The sequence below is a fragment of the Photinus pyralis genome, unplaced genomic scaffold (genome assembly GCF_008802855.1).
Source record: "Photinus pyralis isolate 1611_PpyrPB1 unplaced genomic scaffold, Ppyr1.3 Ppyr1.4_LG3a, whole genome shotgun sequence".
NCBI classification, from domain to species: Eukaryota; Metazoa; Arthropoda; class Insecta; order Coleoptera; family Lampyridae; genus Photinus; species Photinus pyralis.
The window spans coordinates 10995018-11016116 of record NW_022170509.1 but is presented as its reverse complement, the minus strand read 5'-3'; the positions used below and the strand labels follow the sequence as shown (position 1 = coordinate 11016116).

The 21099-nt window shown below is 36.3% G+C and overlaps 1 protein-coding gene across 8 annotated transcripts in view; it reads right to left on the bottom strand.

Annotated features, from left to right (window-relative positions):
* LOC116165486 (aryl hydrocarbon receptor nuclear translocator homolog) overlaps positions 1–21099 on the bottom strand; it is an 88775-nt gene that overhangs the window by 41920 nt on the left and 25756 nt on the right. For 4 of the 8 annotated variants that reach the window (XM_031479962.1, XM_031479961.1, XM_031479960.1 and 1 more), the window contains exon 1: positions 20666–20877. The exons of the other annotated variants lie outside the window; for them this stretch is intronic. In XM_031479962.1, coding sequence (XP_031335822.1) covers positions 20666–20817 — 152 coding nt within the window. In that variant the 5' untranslated portion in view covers positions 20818–20877. Of the gene's footprint in view, positions 1–20665; positions 20878–21099 lie in introns of those variants that run through there. 8 annotated transcript variants of the gene reach the window in all.

The following is a 21099-nucleotide window of genomic DNA, read 5'->3' as shown; positions in this document are numbered from 1 at the left end:
ATTAAGGAGGAATTGTACATTTTCACTACGCTTACGAGAAAATATCACAATACTACATATACATAATGACACCCCTATATAGGATTATCAATATTTCCACGACACCCCTTTGTTAACATCACTAAATACAAGTTTTCGTTGTTTTTTTGCTTCAAAATTTCTATTATTTTTGAAAGCTTGAGATGCGTTACGAGCAAGGTCAGGTACGTTCCGTGTACAGTGGATTGAATTGACAAAGCAGGTTTAATAAATTTTTTTAATAAAACCGTAACACCCAAGTTCCGACGAGTTATTGACAGTTTTCAAAGAATCTGGATCTTTATTGACGTTCAAAATGGAATGAAAGTTGTTTTTGAAACCAACAACCTCCTTTTTCTACAGGATATCTGGAGCACCTAGTCCCCGAGTAATTGTTTGCATTACTTTTTTCAATGAGTTCGCAGGTTTTTTGCAATTATTTCATCCGCTGCAAGGCAAAGTAGGTATAGGAAATGCATAAAAACTCGACCTTCTGATGAAGTGCATGTAAGTGACGAGGCATGTAGTTTAATAACATTCGTAATTGTTTATCAAAAGTTAGTGGATTGGTAATAACATTTCAATTATTTGTTATGACAGCGATTAATCAACGCGTGCTTATATTTACATGTGTATCACGAAACTCTCAATGACGGCCTACATTTATCCAAAGCGTTAATAAATAAATCTTCGTCAATTTTGATGAATCCCATTGTAATTTTTTCGGTCAACGTTTGCTTTGTCATGCATATCTGTGGACCTTTAGAGTTTAACCGAACCATTTGAAGATGGTTTACATATACATATTGAAAAAAGTAATGGATTTTGATAGAGCAAATTAGAAGAAGGTAAAAATTCAATTTGCATAACAAAGAGGGCAGAATTCGAAATTACAACTGTTGTAAAGGACAGGTGTGTAATTGGGAGGCGGCGATTATTAGGTTGTATAGGGCTCATGGTATTTGCTGTGGAGTTAGCACCGTCCCCACAGACGCTTCGTGTTGCAACACTAAATCTGCGTTACGTGCCCCGATGCTCTGATAAAGGTTTCATTAGTAAACCGTAAATCGGGCGATAGTGCCGCCTCCAGCCCTCCAACTAAATACCATTTTTACTATGAATTACACAAGTCGGAATATTTAAACTTCGCTAATAACTGCTATCGGGTTTCCACTTAATGGCGTTATAAATAAGACTTCTTCTGCATTATCCAATACAAACCATTAAAAACCTATTAAGATAAAGGTCTTAACTTTTCTTATTAGGAAAAATCAAATTAAGAATCGCAGAGCGACCAAATTTTACACGGATAGTAGCTTTTCAGCAAAGCAGAATCGAAAACCAATCCAAAAAATGTCGCTCATTCATTTACATATGCAGATAGATCGCTTTTGGCAACACATTTTTGTCGAATACTGGAAAGCTTCCATAAACACCTTTTTGATGTTTCATGGATTCAGAACGAATGCGTTTGAACTATTTCCCGACGAAAGTGTTGCTAAAACAAAAAAAAGTAAGTATGATCGAAAAAAAGGTATCCTTATTAGCAGGGTTAAATCACCTTTGCCTTTCAATTCAAAAACAAAATTGAATAGTTACAAAAAGAAGTAAATTATACCGTTCTCCAACCATGTTCATGGTTCATTTGTCCAAAATAATTACGAAGACCGTCGAAACCAGGATGAAACAGGAGCGCGTTACACACCGCAAACGGAGAAAAATGGATCCATCGTGCAACTCGACCTGTCGGCAACAGATTTTGCAGGTTTCTTGTGAAGTTAGCAATAACAACACAGCACTACTATTATATCAAATTTTGCCATTGACATTAAATCACGCCCTTTACAAAAAGCTAATGAAACTTCACTTTTAGTTATATTTTTTCTAGTCTATTTTTGTTTAATAAAAAACAGATCAGCCAGAAAAGAACGAATTAGTCTCACATTTCCATCGCGGCTAGTTTTTTGAAGAGGATTAATTTTTCCGCGTGCATTTTTTTCGCGAATACTCCAAATAATTCTAGTGCGTTTTTGGGCGTAGTTCGGCAAGGAGTAGGTCTACTTGGGGCAAAAGACCAAAGGGCAAATTTTCCGAGGCGGAATACTTGGCCCAGACGAATTTACTGCTCAAGAAAAAATCGTCTACCTAGGAGAATGCAATATGAAGGGTAAGTTTTCTTGGGAGCAATTTCTTTTGGTTTTGAATCTTGAACGAAATTTTTCGTATAGGACAAGTTTCCTATTATGAAGGGATCGAATTAGTCTTGAGTTTTGTTATGAGGCAAGCTTTCATAACGCATTTACGGGGATGAATTCTGCGTAATCTTATATCAGAGGCGAATTTTCACATAGAAGTATTACGGGGCTTAGGTATTTTTCATGGCGATTAAGGTTCTCTCTCTATCTCCCCCCTAAAAAACGGCTAAGTTTGAACATTATTATTTCTAAAAAATCATTTAATTATTTTAATTTTAATTAATTATCAATCGCAATTTATTGGTGTTCAAAAACCCCTAAATTGGATTTGTTCGTTCCCATTACATTCAATTAGGAAAAACGACAAAGTTTGAAAATTATTTCCAAAAAATGAACCCTACAGTAAAGTACAAAATCTCGTTTTTTGTCGCTCGTTAATACCTAATGGTATATTCTGTTGCAGGGTGTACGTACTTACAATCGCCAAAATTGATGGTAAAAAAGATTTTCCTATTTGTAAAGGTATTATGCATTTTCCGGCTTCAAAAATGAAAAACCAAATTAATTAGGGTGCGACACCTGCGCTTTTTTTAGGGGGGCAAAACCGAGGACAGAACCATTGAGTGATGGAAAGTACTATCACAGATTTAAATAGTATATTTAAATCTGTGGTACTATATAACATCAATGCCTTGAAAACAAAAACAAAATTGGTATCATTGCCTTCACATGCGTAACAAGTGCTATTAGAGGGAAATTAAAATAATACAATAACAACTGGATTAAAACATTTATGCAAGTAACTCATTTAAATTGTTGTTTTATTTCCTATTTGAGATAATATTGATAATGTTATTATACGCTCCGTGCTTATTATGAAGATTTCCTAACAATTGGTTGTTTTATTAACCTAAATTATTGCACATAAAGAGCACCTGAACTTCACAGTCAGCATTACTCGACAAAAACGGTTAGGAAACCAAACGAAAATATTTAAAGACGGGAAAAGGCCACGGTCCACTGCCAGAACCTCCTCATCTAGATCAAAACCGCTAGAAATGGCGAAGTAACAATCAATAATTAATCCACGGCGAGCCGCGCGAAAGTTGTTAATTGTATAGCGGACTCGCTCGGCCTTTTATTATAAAATCTAAGCACCTTTAACCCTAAATTAAAAGAGGACAATATTTTACCGTTGTAACCCACGACCGGCATCTGATACACATTAAACAAAGGAACAAAGGAATCATTTCTATTTACATTATAATACATTTATCCATTTAATGTCACAACTCTCCGTCTGTCAGCGAAGTACAAAAAGAGAGGGACCCATTAATAATGGCATTGTTGGGTGTCGAAAATTTTTTAAATGAACTGTCACTTTCAAATTGATTCTCAAAGCGCTGTCGATAGTTTAAGGGGAAATTTTGATCGTATCGACATTCGCAATCTATCCTTTTATGTTTGAGACGAAACGGATGATTTGTGCCGTCGACCACTTGTGCATTATTCTCTTTAGTTTGAACAATTCGCGCTAACGGAAATGGACAGACAGACAATTTCAAGATTTTTAAAGGCAACTCAGGCATTATCCCAGAGTGCCCGGTACCAGTGCCGAAATCACTCGTGTGAAGTTAGCAATAACGAAACAGTAATAATTACGCAAAAATATAGGTAGGTACATATGAATGGTATGAATCCTACTTATAGTGGAGTAAATTCGCAGCAAAATTATCACCATGACCGACAATGGCGTAGAACCAGGTGAAATGTATATCAATCGATAGGTCTCATTGATAGCCATTACATACTAAAATTACAACTGTTTTGAGTAGGTCAGAACTTTTTTATTAGCGAAAAACGAAAAAAAAATTGCAAAAGTGAAATCATGTTTTTTCATAGAAAACTCACAATTTCTCCGGTTCTGTAAGACATAACTGTTTCATTTTTTTTAAATTACTCTCAAGAACTGAGCGAATGAACATATACCACTCCCAGTCAAATCGAATGAATAGATTGTTGCTAAATTTTTTGTGTTTGTATATGTTTAAAAATATACTGTCTCGTGTAGTCGGGAGCGCACAAAAATTTGTAATTGTTTAGTGCTTATTTCATCGAAATCGGTTCAGTGGTTGAGATTTTACGAATTTTTACAGTTTTTAGTTTAATCTCAAAATTCATAACGCGCGGGAATAATTAAATCGTGAGAAGACAGGGCAGGAACCTCCAATCAACAAGACAAAATAGGACGTAAAGTTAAGATAAGTGCTTGCTTGCTTACTTACTCACTTACTTACTTAGAATTAAGGCTAAATTTAATTTTAAATTGAACAAAAGAGAAAAGATAGAATAGAGAGGCGCAAGTCACTGGGAGCTACATTGAATATACCTACTTCGAAGCGGGGTGGAACAAATTGACCCTTGGGAAAGTAAATATAAACTTGTCAATGGGAGACATATAAAGAAACTATTGCCATAAATTACAATATTTAAGCTCTCAAATTTCGGTCTAATAGGCATGATTGACAAAAAAGGAAACCTTTCTTACCAAATTTAAGCGGCTTTTTTTCCTGTTTTTTTTACACTTTTTTACTCTCGTTAGTACCTTTAGTTTAGAGTCTCACACAATAGAATATACGGAGTGGCCAAAGATACACTGAAGGGGCGCGTCTCAGTGACATAACAACTAACATAACTAAATTATCTCTCCTAGATATCTCTTTTAGCGATCAACAAACAGCACCCACCACCCAAACCAGAATTAAGACCTTAATGATCAGCGATCAAATAGAAGTGCGATCAAAAGAATACATCCTAGGATGCATCAGTATAAAATAAGGACGGGGACTGCCTGTTTGGAGCGATTGCGCACCAACGGGGGGATTGCCAGTGATATCAGAGCCTCACAGGAAATTAACCAAAGGATTAAAAAAGAAATCAACGCATACATTAGAGAAAACCTGGAAGATTTCTACCCACAATTGGTAGGAGACGTACACGGATAGGTGGAGGGAAGGAGAGAACCAGCAGAGTTACGGAAATCGTAATCAAGAAGCACCGAGGCATTGAGGTGGAGAAATTTGAAGGAAAAGCAAGAGTATATCCATGGCCCAAATCAAGATGAAAATAGAAAGACTAACTAAGGCACAACGCAGTGCAAGGCAGAATAACCAACGCATTCAGAATCACACACGGAATCTGGAACTTCTTACGAGAGAAGAAAATACCGGACAGATTGAAAATGATGATTTACAACACGATCATAGCACCGACAATCTTATACGGAATTAGCACTTCAGCGCTAACAAGAAGCAACAGACGAACATTGAGGAGGACAGAGTGGCAGGCACTCAGGATACTGAAGAAAATAGCAACCTCACAAGAAAGCATAGAAGAGAACTACTAGAGGGAAAGACGATTACCAGGAGACTGAAGATGAGACAGATTAGATACTGGACATACCAACAAGAGGAATAAAGACAATGTCATGCGGGCTGCCAAGATTCTGTGTGACTCGGAATGGAAGGTACGCCGACTCTGCCACACATGGAGCACCACCATAAATCAAACGGTAGAGGTCTCGGGGATTATCATGGGAAGATGGGAAGAGAAGAGCAAAAACACACATCATAGAAGAAAGAAACAGAAGAATACTGGAGGTGGAGGAAGAAGCCAAGGGGGGGGGGGAGGAAAAGGGGACAGACAATAAAAAGGGCCTAACACGAGGGAAAACAGGGAAGGGAACGAGACCAAGGATAGGAACATCGGAAGCCAATGAACGCCCGGAGAAGAAGCTATCACTAGAAAGCAGAGTTCCCTCTAAGGCATAATACCAGTGGCGTAGCTGTGGCCGTACCCATTCGGGTCGGATAACACCCAGTTAGCCTTTTCAATAGGATTGTTACATGTGTGATAAGTTTGAAGCGAATCGATCCAAGTGTTTGCCAGTTACCATGTTCACAAACAGACCCCATCGACTCCTGCCCGTAACCAGGAACAAGACAAGTATTTTTCTAGGTGGGGCTTAAAAAAAGAAGTACAACCAGATTTTTATCCCAAATAACTGTAAATTTCTGTAAAATTGTTAATATACAAATAATTGTTTATTGTTCTGTTTTATTTTTGTAAGCAAATACTTTTCAAGATGTTCAAGGTCGGTAAACTATCAACACTTTATGTGTATTGTGATTTTCATGGTATTAGTTCAAATATTTTTTTCTATTTCGGTGTCACAATGATGATTTTGTACAACTGTTTTCGGCCTAAAACAGTTGTACAAAGACAGTGATTATAGTCGTTTTCTTTGGTAACTCATCTCTTAAGTTGGCAGTTACTAGTTAGTACAAGTAGGTACTTCGTTGGGTACTTCCATGTTTGAACTTCAAAATGTCAGTCTTACTACGCTGCCAACCTAAAACTTAACGGCATAAAAAGTGTTCCCAACATAAAACATGTTAGTTCTAATGTTCCCTATAGTTTCTGATAATGATTTTTTTAATTAAATTAAAGCACCGAAATAGAAAAAATAGTATGAAAAACGCGTGTTACAATGCTTTATTGTAATACTCCTATCTTGCGGACACTCGTGGCTACGCTTCGCGTCGCCACTCGTGCCACAAGATAGTCGTATTACAATAGGTCGCATTGTAACACTTGTCTTTCAATATACTATTGTGTAACTTATATGATTTTATTCAGAAAGTCCACATGCTACCCTTTAAATGTACATAAAGGTAAAACCTTCCATGTTAAAAAATTACAATTTTTTTAAGAAAACCAACTTTCACATAAAAATCTGTGAGTGCTGTAATTTTTGTGGCAAGTACTTCAAAATAGTTATTTGTACAACTAGTTTTGAAAGTGATACTGTTTTTTAATGAATTTGCACTTTGATTAATGAGGGCGAAGCCCGAGTTAATCATGCAAATTCATTAAAAAAAGACACTTTCAACACGTGTTGTACACGAGATTTTTTTCCATAGTGATCCTTAATAACCCATAATTAAATATCATTGACATTCGCGATTTACTGTCACTCAAAAATGGATGCTACTGACTACTGTTCATAGACAGAGCTAAACTCCATGGAAACGCATAATAAAAATCGTGAAAAAAGTAGGTACCACTTTCCATACGATTTTTCCTCGGATTTTTCGTTAACCAAAAGTCCGGTAATTTGATAACTATGCAAAAAATATTGTTTACAGGATTTACAAGCCACATTTTAAGTGCACATAAAAGTATAGTCTCCCTCCGTTTCATAAATGACAATTTTTTTATAAAGACCTAATTTTACATAACGATTCGTCTATTTGAGTACTGTAATCTGTATAGTGCATGGAATATTTTTGTTTTCCTGTTTGACTTTGTTCACAAGGACCACAACCCACCCTTTAAGCGCATAAATATAGAAGAGAAACCTTATCTGTTTAAAAAAATAACAATTTTTGAAGAAAACCAACTTTGAAGTAATAATCCGTCTATTGTGAGGGTTGTAATTTTTGTTTCTTTGTTAGATTGTCTTTATAGAGACTAAGTGTAATTTGTTTGTAGTATGTTAAGTCGGGTAGATTTATATTTCGTATTTTATAAATTAACCATAACTTCCAGAGGGAAATATCTGGAAATACTTACTGCCACTTAACGGTTTCACTGTCTCTAATTTGGAACTTAATTGTTGGACTATTTATTCGTATATCACAAATCAAATCGCTAGGTAACTGTTTGTATACGAGAAACAAGGTGTTTATGCATTACCAAACGGAAAAGCGCGCGATGCAACCTAGATCAAGCGCTGGGCACGCCCGCCGGCCTCGTGCAGTTTGCTATCTTTGAGATTCTATAGCGTCAATATTTTGCAACCGATCTTTGTAATTTTTTTTAAATAAATTTTTCTGGTCCTTTAGCAACATATTAGCAGTTTTAAACTGTGATAAAACGTGTTTTTTCGTATAGCTCCCCGCATGCTGAAGTTTTCAATGCACTAATTTTACACTTTGCAACAAATTTAGCAACAATCTATTCATTCGATTTGACTGGGAGCGGTATATGTTCATTCGCTCAGTTCTTGAGAGTAATTAAAAAAAAATTGATAGTTATGTCTTACAGAACCGGAGAAATTGTGAGTTTTCTATGAAAAAACATGATTTCACTTTTGCAATTTTTTTTTCGTTTTTCGCTAATAAAAAAGTTCTGACCTACTCAAAACAGTTGTAATTTTAGTATGTGATAGCTATCAATGAGACCTATCGATTGATATACATTTCACCTGGTTCTACGCCATTGTCGATCATCTCGCGAAATAAGCGAGCTAGCGAGTGGATTTCGCTCCACTATTAGGGGTATTTGGACATCAAGTAGGTAAATCAAATATTGCGATTGGATTGATATTAAATCTTCAGTGAACGTAGTGGAAATGACTATAAAGTCAAAATAGGGGCTGGACACCAATTATATCAAATATTGCGATTTCTATTAATATGCCTTAAACATCTAAATAACTTGACCGTTTCTCTTAACTGGAAAGGCATACTATTGGAAAAGTGTGCTACCAAATAACAGAGACCTCGACTGAGGTGTTGAGAGCAATAACTCGATCAACTCCTTGAAAAATAAACCCCGTAATATTTGCTATCAGAAAATTCGCCTCTCATACGCAAAATTCATCTACGTAAATTGGCTATGAATGCTTGTTGTCTGCTCACGAACAATTCGAGCCTTTCATTATACCAAAGTTGGCCCCTAACGAAAAATTTCGTTCACGGAAAATCGCCTTTTTCTTGAGCGGTGAATTCGCCTGGGCCAAGTATTCCGCCTCGGAAAATTCGACCTTTGGTCTTTTGCCCCATTTATACCACTTGCCGGAATACGTTCCAAAAAGATTCATACCTGGAACATTCGCGAAAAAATGAACCTTTAAACTAAAAATTTCATTAGTGTGCTAATGGTACCTTAACAAAACAATAAAGAAGGAATATGGTAAATAGAAAAGCAAAATATAGGTATAAGAAACGATCAAAATTTTATAAGCGTTTGGGTTACCTGAGTGAGATTTTTGTGATTTGATAAAAATGTTTATGCGTGATGCGTTTTGTCTTTTATTGCTTTATTTACATGTTCTATCTCATTTCCTGAAGTAGTAAAAAGGTGGACATGTTTTGTTTAACTAAAACATTCTCGACCCGTTTACATTGCGGCGGTTTTTCATTTTTCGTTTGGCAGATATCGTATTTATTTACAATGGCGTTCTCGAGTATGTAGCTACGTAACGAAAGTAGCAGAATGCATTGATAGCAGAAAGAAAAGGCATTGCACTTTATTAGGTAGCGAGGATGAGAATCCTTTGAATTCAATTCGTGTTGCTGTTGTGATTATGTTATCCTGAATGACAATAAGGTACACAATACGTTTGTTATGCCGTTAAAGTACAATTTCCATAAATTACCGTTGACCCTTGGTGGGAAAAATGTCAAAAAAAGCCATAATCCGCAACGTGCCTAAATTATCACTTATGAAATTTGGCGAAAGTTTGACTGGTTCGTTCGAACGAAATTTATTATTTAATTATAGTCTACGGTCATACTATTATATCAATAGATTCTAAGACATTCATTATGTAAACCTGCAAGTTATAATGGGCTGATGATGTAATCTGTGTTTATTGTTCATTTTTCGCTCATTAGAAAAATTCGATTTTAGATTAAAATCCGGGTCAAGATTAATGTGCATCGATAGAGGATTACTAATTTCGCAATTTACTCCTCACCTTCGACAGCGATTATATCTTGCACTGCTGGACCAGCAAAAAATCTTACCAAGAAAAAAGCAATAATCCCATAACATTCATTTACAGACAATTAGCTCCACATTATTTTTTTGCTCCTACATTGTTGAATAAGAGAGAAAAGCTGGCACCTCCACAAACACAATAAAATATTTAATTTAATTCCAGAATTATTACAGTTGCGAGTTGGTTTGACAGTAAGCCAACCGCACCCCCAAACAATATTACCCAGAAACAAGTTAAAAACAAAAGATTTTTCAAATTGAGCGACACAAAAAACCAAATGCGTTCCTTAATATACAAAATCATCTTAGAAATCGCGCAAAGCAAATATTGTCTGCACTTTAAAGACAAATCTGGTAGATTGGGGTGGGTTCAGTTTTATGTTAGTCCTCAAAGGTTTAAGTATATGGGTAGATCTCGGGGTTGATTTAGTCTTTCAAGATCAAAAATTAACTACGTTTTGTAGAAATCAAGCAAAGCAAATGTGGACAATTTGGTAAACTAGGGGTGGGTGGGTTACATTTTATGTTTGTCGAGAGTTTATTTAGGGTAGTAGATTATCGTTTTATCGTTTTAGGTTTTTGTTCAAATTGTGTCTCTTGAAGTCAAAAATGGATTATTATTACGAATTGTTGGAAATGTTGACACTTTCAAGACAAAGTTGGTAAATTAGGGGTTGGGGTGGATTACGCTTTGTGATTGTTGTCGCGGATTACGGTGGAGTACTGTCTTTAGTATTTGTGTACTTTGTCTCTCAATAGGTATCAGAAATAGACTGTGGAGATGAGGGGTTGATCCCGACTCCCGGCTCATTTTAGGCGATAAAGATTTCCTTCGTTGTCTAAAAATTGCCACCATTTCTAGCACTGCCTTAAATTTCCCCAAATTTACACAACTTTCCTCCCAATTAACGTGAAATGAGTAAGGTTACTTCCCTATAGATAATAGAAACCTTTGATTTTCTTAAAATTTGCTCTATAGATCTCCTCAGAATGTCTTGGAAATTTCATCAAAATTTCTTACAATTTCCTATATCCAATATGAGGGAATGTTAGTAAATTAGAGGTTGGGGTGGATTACGTTTTATAATTATTATCGAGCGTTAAAGTAGACTAGATTAGGGGATCGTATTTATGCATTTTTGCTTCTCCCAATCGATCGATCGATCGCTCGCTGGAGAGCTTCATGTCCATCGATTTAAAATAGAAGGACGGGCGATGAAATTTTGCAGTATCAAATTTGTAGATCGTAGTTCGTGAATTGACAATGTAAGCAAAAAAATAAGGAAGACCCTTTTAACATCTCCGTTAGTGATGAACCAAATTGCATGAAATTCAAAATGGGCATGGCTATAGCTGTATAATACGCAATGTCAAAAGTTGAGTCTAATCGATTCAAGAAGCACAGCGCCCTTTTGGCATCTCGGTCATTATTTTATGAACCGATTTGCACGAAATTCAAACTGGGAATGGTCTGTACCATTGAAAAACACACACCATTGGGCCTCTCCGTGATTTATGAATCGAATTTCATGAAATTGAAACTGTGCATAGCCAATACCATATCAAATATAATGTCACCGCTTTGGAAGTTTTGATCATCAGGGTGGCTTAACTCGTGCATGTGTTAACATATTCAAATGATGTCTTTAACAAGAACAGCGGGCAGCATCCATTGAACCTAATGGGGCCTTTGGTTCTCAAGATGTCTTCTTCTGCAATAAAAGAGGGCTGTAATGAGAGAGTTCGACTTCCACGCTTCGCTCAAAAATCAACCCGCAACGTAAATGTTAACACTTTCAAGGCAAAGTTAAAAAATTAGGGGTTGAAGTGGATTATGCTCGGGATTATGTTTATGACGGTTGTCAAGCGTCAAAGTAGGGTAGATTAAAGGTATTTAGTTTGTGTAAATTTTCTCTTTCAATATCAAAAATAGATTCTTATTACAACCCACGCATCGTAAATCTTGACATTTTCAATGTAAAGTTGGTAAATTAGGGGTTGGGGTGGATTACGTTTTATGAATGTTGTCGAGGCTAAAAGTCGAATATTTTTTGTGTTGCAATATCGAAAATCAGTGTTTATTAGAACCCGCGCAACGTAAATGTTGACACTTTCAATGCATATAGGTAGTTGCGAAATTAGGGGTTGGGCCAGATTACGTTTTATGAACGTTATCGAGGGGCAAAGTAGAATTAAGGAATCGTCTTTAGATTTTATGTTCAATATCAAAATTCAATTTTTATTTAAACCCGCGCAACGTCAATGTTGACACCTTCAATGCAAAATTAGGAAATTAGGGGTTGGGGTGGATTGCGATTTATAATTGTTATCGGGGGTCAAAGAAAACTAGATTACGGGATCGTCTTTAGTTTTTGTGTTTCAATATCAAACATCAATTTTTATGGTTTACGTTGACACTTTCAAGGCAAAGTTGATAAATTAGGGGTGGAGTGAATTAGATTTTATTAATGTTGTGGAAGGCCAAAGTAGACTAGATTAAGGGATCGTCGTTAGTATTTGTGTGAATTTTGTGTTTCAAAATCAAAAATCAATTTTCATTATAGAACCCGCGCAACGTTATAACTGTTGACACATTCAATGCAAAGTGGATAAATCAGGGGTTGGGATGGGATACGTTTTATGACTGTTATCGAGTAAGTAGACTAGATTAAGGGATCGTCTCGGTGATCGTCTACCTCGTCGTCTACGTCTTTAGTTTTTGTGTGAATGTTGTGTATCAATATCAACAATCAATTTTTATTAGAACGCGCGCAAAGTTTGAAAATTAGGGGTTGGGGTGGATTTCCTTTTAAGAATGTTGTCGAGGGTCAAAGTAGAATTCAGGAATCGTCTTTAGATTTTGTGTTTCGATATCAAAAATCAATTTTTATTAAAACCCGCACAACGAACATTATTGTTGACACCTCGGTTGACAATTTCAATGCAAGGTTGGAAAATTTGGGGTTGGGGTGGTTTGCTACATCGTTTGCACTTTGTGTATATATTTATGGCTGAATAGTTCTTGCAAATTTTACACTAAATATACAACTCTCTGGTGCTGGAACTTTATTACTTTTTTGATGAGCTATCTCAATGAATTCAATGATCTCATAGATTTGAAACTTCTCAATAATAAAACAATAATAATCGATATATTAAATCACAAGAACCTCAAAACTCGCAATGAGTATCTCTAACTAAACCGTCCATGATGGTCACAAGGCAGTTAATCAGCTTACGAATCAGAAGATCTAAAGAATTTCAACGATTTCAAGAATTTGAAGTATTTCAAGGGTCGAAATGGCTCAAGGATCTCAGAAATTTCAAGAATCAGATGAGTCTCGATGATTTTAATAAATTAAACAAATATAGCAAACGAGCTCCTGGGTATGGCTATAGCATGTACAAAATCAGATTTTAAACCTGATGTTTGTTTTGCTTTTATTTAAAGTGTATATGTATTAAATTTCAATTAATTGCTTCCATAAATAAGAAAGTCCCACAAATTTGGAAAGTGGCGCTACATTTGCTTTTATTGAAAGTGGCTATGTATCAAATTTCATTTAAATACCTTCATAAATAAGAATGTTTGCAATTCGGTCTGTAAATGGTCGAGATGCGCAAAGGGCACTGTGAATGCTGATCGATTAGGCCCAACTTTTGGAATTGTGTTTCATATGACTAAAGCAATGCGCACATTCAATGCAATTCGGTTCATAACTAACGGAGATGTCAAAAGGGCCTACTTTATTTTTTGGTCTACATTGCCAATTCACGAACTCCGATCCAAAAATTTGATAAAGAATCCACCTGCAAAATTTGATCGTAATCGGTCCATTCGTTTATGAGTTATCGTGCTAACGAACGGACGGACAGACACCGCAAAATTATAAACTCGCCAAGCGCTCGTTAATAATTCAATGCTTCGTATTCGTTCGTATTACCTTTTGAAAAGGAAATTACCTTACTCCAACGATGCTTTTATGTAATCACTTACCCAAAATGAATACTAGGTATACTATAACAATTACGCACCTCTCCAAGGAGCAAGGGCGTTTGACTGCTTCGCTAATAAAATTGGGTCTTCAAACCTCGACCAAGACGATGATACCACCATATCGTTCATTTCCAACAGCTCGATACTCAACTTACCGTCGCTCCACGAATAAGAAAGTTAGAAGGACAGAGTGCAATCGTATCAAATTATAGGCACAATTTTTGAATACAAGCGACACTAAAGCTTCAAACCTGCAAACAGATTCTAAGAGGCGTATACAGTAAGTAAATGGCGAAAGGGTATAAATTTTGCTGTATAAATGGCATCGTTAAAATAAGTGGTCTAAAAATTGTGGGACACGCAGTAATAACGCATGTTTTTCACAATTAAAATATACCTTCAAGTTATTATTGGTGCTCCTGTTTCTGGCAGGGGTGACGAAATGCTCGATGAAAGGTTCCATTTTTCACATTTATCGAAAAGACTTTAGGATCGATTATCTATAATCTAGAATCCCGATTTTCATTGGACTCTGGATTCCCCCCAATTCCCCGAAATTCTGCAAAATCTCACGCCGAAATCCCCCCAAAAATTTGTTGTCTAGTGGTTAACCTTTCGGCGTAGAGACGAGTTTCAAGATTAAAAACGAGATTCGTTATGATGGTTCTTTCGCACTGCCCTTTCGTTTTCTTCTAAATAAAAAAAGGCAGTACGATGCATTATAATTAAGTTTAAATAATTCAAATTTTTAAGTTACAAAAATCAACATGCGGATGAATGTGAAAATTAGCAAGTTAATATTTGCGCAGTTTTGGTACTAGGTCAACATGAGAACTTGTCAGAGATCGATGGTCACGATCGTGTGGATTACTGAATGAACCTCAAAAAAACACAAAGAGGATATAGTAAAAATCAAAGCGGCGTAATTTTTTTAATTCGACACCAAACACGAAAACGTGGCTAATAATCGTGACTTAATAGTCACACTGTCTTCGTTTTCAATAATTTCGACTTGCGTCACGAGATTAAATTTTAATGTTACCTACTTAATTATAATAAGTAATTATTACTTAATAATTATATTCAATGAATTACCATATAAGTGATAATTGGTATAATAAAGGCGTCCATAAATTCCCTATTAAAAAATGCTCAATCACCAACAAGATTTAGTATTGTTATATTAGCACATTGAGTTTAGTAATAAAGGCCAGCCCATTGATTTCAATCGACCAATGTGTAATGGAGAAAACGCCTCTAATAATCGAGAATGGAAAACCGCGACAATTTTTCCACCGCGAATGACGTCCAAATAGGAAGTTAAAAATATAACGTAGCGGAACAGAAAAGGCCTTCTTACGTACAAAATTTTGCATATCTTATTTGGTATCCACCACCAACATGAGCATCGCATCCAACATTCCGCATTAAAAAATTTAATAATAATCTGAAAGAACCAATTTTGGAAACGCCTTATTTTCCGAGAACAAATCAAAAACAGTTTTGGTCTAAGATACTGACCAAGGCGCATAACGCAAGGATTATTATGCTTTGTGGTTTTTTAAATAATCGTAATTTCGATTGGAATCTAATTTTGGACACATTAGGGTACAAAAATGGCACCAAAAAACAGAATGAATGAACGAATGAAATGATGAAAAATTTTAAAAATCGGAAGTCGAAAAACTGTATGGGGCGGATCATAAAATTTCCCTCATGAAATCGGTTTAACACACAACGAAGTAGGAAATAAGACTACCTTCAAACCAATGCTTCAAACCGAGCTTCAAACACTATCCATTTTTGTATTTAAATTCTTATGCGAATTTTGTGAGCAGTCCATTCAATTAGAAAGTGCGTTTATACCTACCGAATTTTCTTCGTATGTCTGTCTATCTGTGCACGATAAAATCTTCTATATCGAATTTTCGCTATAGAACACCTCGTGTTGGCCAATTATAAAATGTAAAATAGCTTTTTTTTCCAATTAAGAAAGAGAACCAGTCAAAAATACGCCAAATCCTATCGAAATCCATATGATACGCGGGAAAATATAAAAATGCCAATTTCAGAATAACCTTAAATTCGTTTACCTACTTAGAAGAGAAAAATACAAAAGTTTCTTTATGATTGTTAAATAATCTGCTGTTTTCAGAGCGACTATACGGGGCCAGGCAAAAGTTATCGGACCTAAAAATTCTAAAATCTAAAAAATTCACAAAAAATATGTTTGCCTCTCTGTGCACGGTACGATTTTACTCATAAATAGTCCTACAAAATATGACAGTTTTTTTCCAAAATTAAGAGGGTTTTCATTCATATCATTCGTATGTTTGTCTGTCTGTGCACGAAAGAACTTTTCTCATAGATCACCTATAGACACGTATAGCCATTTATGGGGTTTCGCCTAAAAGCCACGGAGTCAAACCCAAATCCAAGTATCATCCTGTTTCAAATTTCACATTCACGTTCCACATCTGCTTCACTCTTCGTCGTTTACCTTGCCTGAAGGAATCTTAAATGGATTTTCTTCAGTCCTGCTGCAAAGACTCTATCTCATGGTGTCTAAAATTCTCATTCTCTTCTTTTACTTTCGTCCCATGTTGTCTAACCGTATGTTGATCAAGCGCCGTTACTCGACAGTTTTTCCAAAAACAACTCTAATTTAATTCTCAATCGCTAGTTTGGACAGATAATCAAATTGTTGAGGCGCTTAATTTAGGAGGGGATGTTTAGTCTATCGGGTAGTTCGAAACGGGTACTAAAAATGTAACATATTATTTTATTATGCAACGCATTAAGTAACTACTTTTATTTTACGTAAACATTTTTTATATTTATGACCATTTTACAACCTGTTCCTGACCAAGAATTAATAACACGCTGAACTTGTGTGTACGTTAATTCAGAAATGCAATAAAGCCCGACCGGTAATTATACAACATGCAAAATCTAATGACAACTTAATCCGTTTCTGTTTTTGTTTACTATATTTAAAGACGCGTTGCGAATGTCGCACGTTTTTCAGCACGCGAAAAAAATCGCAATTACGCGCCGCCACTTTCGAATCGCCGTTATACCGCGATCGCACCGGAAACAATCGGTCGTTTTTCTAATTTGAAAATACGTACCGGAATGAAATCACGTTTAAGAAGTTGGGTAATAATAAGCTACGGATATAAACTAATTCATTTCATGATGTAATAATTGTAATACTTCTAACAATGAAATTGAAAGTAATGCCCATCCCTCTAACATTTAGCAGCTTAATCAAAAATTTAACTCGCCCAAGGTCCTTCGTTGTAATTCGCATTGCCGACGGCTCTGCAATTTGTGCAATTGGTTTTATGGGCAGAGTTACCGCGGATTCCGCACAATTCCTAATTGTTTATACGAAAAAGGCAACACCACCTCGAGTGCCGTACGAGGGGTTGATCACGAGGGAAATTTTAGGCAATGAAGGAAATGTTTGTCCCCTAAAGTAAGTCGTAACCAACCCCCCGAGGGAAATTTTTGTCTCTCATATAGGACATTTCGAGCAAATAGCTAAGATATACATAGGAAATGGACGAAATTAGTGGGAATTCTGGGGAAATATTAGGAAATTTTGGGGACATAGGAGGAAATTTTACAAGAATTAGGAAATTCTAGGGAAAGGGAAATAATAAGGAATAAGGAAGTTACTCAGGTCACGTTAATTCGCAGAAGATTTCTGTAAATTTGGGAAAATTTGTCTCCTCTAAAATAAGTCATAACCCACCCCTTGGATTTGTAGTTATGCATCCTCGTATGCATTCTTTACTGGGTAATCGAATCTTCGTATACACTATGGTCTACATTCTTCCCCAACAAGGTATAGTGTTACCACACAAATGATGCTCCCCCGCCCTCGGATTATCTCTTCCCAAAGATGACCATGAAAATCCTAAGGGTACTACAGCGAGAATTATGGAACCATCTCTTTTACCGGGTAAATCAATCTTCGTAAGAGTACTCCCCAGATCTATATTCTTTCCCAACAATGTTTAATGTTTCCACTCAGATCCACGATTTTTTGGAGTATGGAATACGCCTCAGAAAGAGAAGATTCAACTGTCCTTCTCCACAAACTATCGTGAAAGTACCGGGGAATCTAGGCAGTATGGACACGAACCACACGAAGATTCGATTGTCCTTTCTCAAAGGGTACCATGAGAAAGCGCTAGGGGCACTGCACAGCAAGTATTATCGAGCCATCATTTACTGGGTAATCACCAGGAGTTGGTCACGACTTATTCTAAGGGACAAAGACTCGGACAAAGATTTCCTTCATTGCCTAAAAATTGCCACCAACTCCCTTAATTTTGCCAACATTTTTAGCATTGCCTTAAATTTACCCAAATTTACACAAAATTTTTCCGAATGAACGTGAAATGAGTAATTAACTTTACTCCCTATAGAAACCTTTTATTTCCATAACATTTCCTCTAAATTTCCTCAACATTTTCTAATATTTCCCCTTCCTTTGAAATTTCCTCCCATGTCACCCAAATTTCCTAATCCTCAAAATTTTTCTCTAATTTCGTCCAGTTCTTACATTTTTCCCAGCTATTTCCTCGAAATTTCCTATATGAGGGAAAAGACTTTCCCTCGTGACCAACCCCAACAATGTTTAGTTACCACTTTTCGAGAAAAGACCAACAAACTTAGAACCACGATTCTTTGTAGTATGGAGTACTTCTCAAGAAAGGAAGATTCCACTGTCTTTTCTCACAAACTATCATGAGTCTTGAAGGCTGGACACTTTTGTGGGAGAACGTAGTACCGAGGGGCCTAGGAGGGTGTGGAATATGCCCCAGCACACAAAGCTCGATTACCCTCTCTTAAAGGTTACCACTCGGGTTACCATGAGAGTGCTAGGGGCACTAGAGCCAGAATTATCGAGCCATCTTTTTCTTGCGTAGTAAAGCGAGGAAAACGCTGCTGGACAGAGAGAGAAGCGAAAATGTAAGACTCCCATGTAACGTAGAAGACAGTAACGGTTGGGTGCAGAAAAGAAAGAATTGAATGAACATGTCAACAAGATGGAGGATAGAAAAATTGTACGAATTGCGCGTGATAATCACCAAAAGGGCACAGAAACGTATGTCGCTCCAGAAAGAGGTGGAGTGACAGCCTTGAAACCGATGCAGATGGATGAAGTAACATGCGAAACAACTAAAACAAGGAAGAAGAAGAGAAATACTGGGAAATCCAATCTTCGTATATAATATGGGGAGTTTGGAGCACGCTATCTAAATTGACGTTTTTTTCAAAATTACAAACTATATAATAGTTCGTTTTAAACATTTTAAATCATTAATGGCAATTTTAACAGCGTTTCCCAATTCCGGAATTTATAAAAAAACTCTAATCAGCAGAATGACAAAAAATGTTTCACTTTTTGTATACGTAAGAATAAATAAAGCAAGACGTTAATGTTCAATCAATCATGCTTTGTGGTTTATTGTGACAGTTATGTATCCACTTTATAGATCCATCAAAATGATGGCATCCAGTTTAAAGCATCGAAAACAGGTTTGGTGACAACGTAACTTATGTGGATGATTATTCAACACATATTAACACGCGCGAAACCAAAAGAACTTCATTGGGTCGAATTCCGTGCATAAATAAATTGCAACGTTTCGTAAATAGATTTTTTGAAAAACATTTAAGCAGTTACACAAATGAAAATTAAAATAATTGCTAGAGGTCCAAACTGTCACTGTACAGTTCAAATAGTTCAAAATCCGGAAGGGGATGCAACATTTTTTATAATTTATAACTGGGTAGCAACACTGGAACTCAATGAATAATACTTAATAGCCATATAATAATAATAAAAGCATGATTAACAACGTTCTATAATTCATTTCTCGTATACCTAAATACTTTTTTAATTTATTTTTTGTGTGTTTTGGACGACATAATTATTAGCAGTCTCCGTTTGGGAGTAGAGAGCATTTTTTGAAAATACCTAGAACGACAAAATGTTGTAGGGGTGACACTTCATTAGTTGTTGCTGATTTTGTGAAGTTAGCACCCTAATTTTTGTACCCTTTTTTGTGCTTATTTTACTGCAACGTAAAATGATAGAAACTATAGAAACTCTATTAAAATTTTAATTTTTTATCTAGTGGTGCCATGTTAGTATGTTACAACTTCAAGTAAGAACCTTAACGAGACTGCCCCCTAATGTGTTACACTTGGTATCATTTTATTACAAGTACAAGTTTACTTACAGGGCTGAAATGGGCAATGACAATCGACATAGTAAGTTACGATACACTGCTCAAAGTACCTATTAAAAATTACGCAAAATTGACCAAGAGAGTCGAGTTGTAGCAATTTTTATTTCGAACGCCGACAACATTTGTTAGGTGACATTTTTGGGCCTAATTTGAAAAACTACCCCTTCTAGAGGGCGCAATTTGTATCACGCACCAACAACAGGGGGCCAAATTTAAAAATCCATTCGCGCGAAATTGGGCTTGTCATAAATGACTAATGACCCAATGGAAACGTAAATGGGGCAATTGCAGAATTCTTCTAAAAATACGAAAGAATGCTTGTCTATTTTAGTAAATTCCACCCTATTGTGTCGAACTCACGCTGTGCCATTCATATTATAAGGGTAGTAAGTTACCTTCGACGTTTCGAATAATGTGCGACGGTCGGTGGTGTTTCTTGCGGAATCGGCATCGGAGGTATTTGATGATGTGGAGGCGGAGGTGGTGGCTGTAGGTATGTTGGGGGGGCCGTATAATGAGGCGGACCACCCCCGGCGTACGCGTACATATCCACTGTGATTGCAGTATTTGAACGATTTGTATTAAAAGTCTCACTGCACTCGAGCGGCGGGTTGCACAAAAAACACTATTAGCGAATTAGCACATTCTAAAGGGGTGGTTATTATTACGCGAAAGTTAAAAATTAGACATGAGTCGCGTGCGAATTGAACACGAAGGGTGGATGTTGATTCATAGCAGAATGTTTAGAAAAGATTATTGCGAATGCACTTTAAGCGGTTTACGTCGAAACACATGCTTTCCACCCGCACAACAACACAACGTATACACA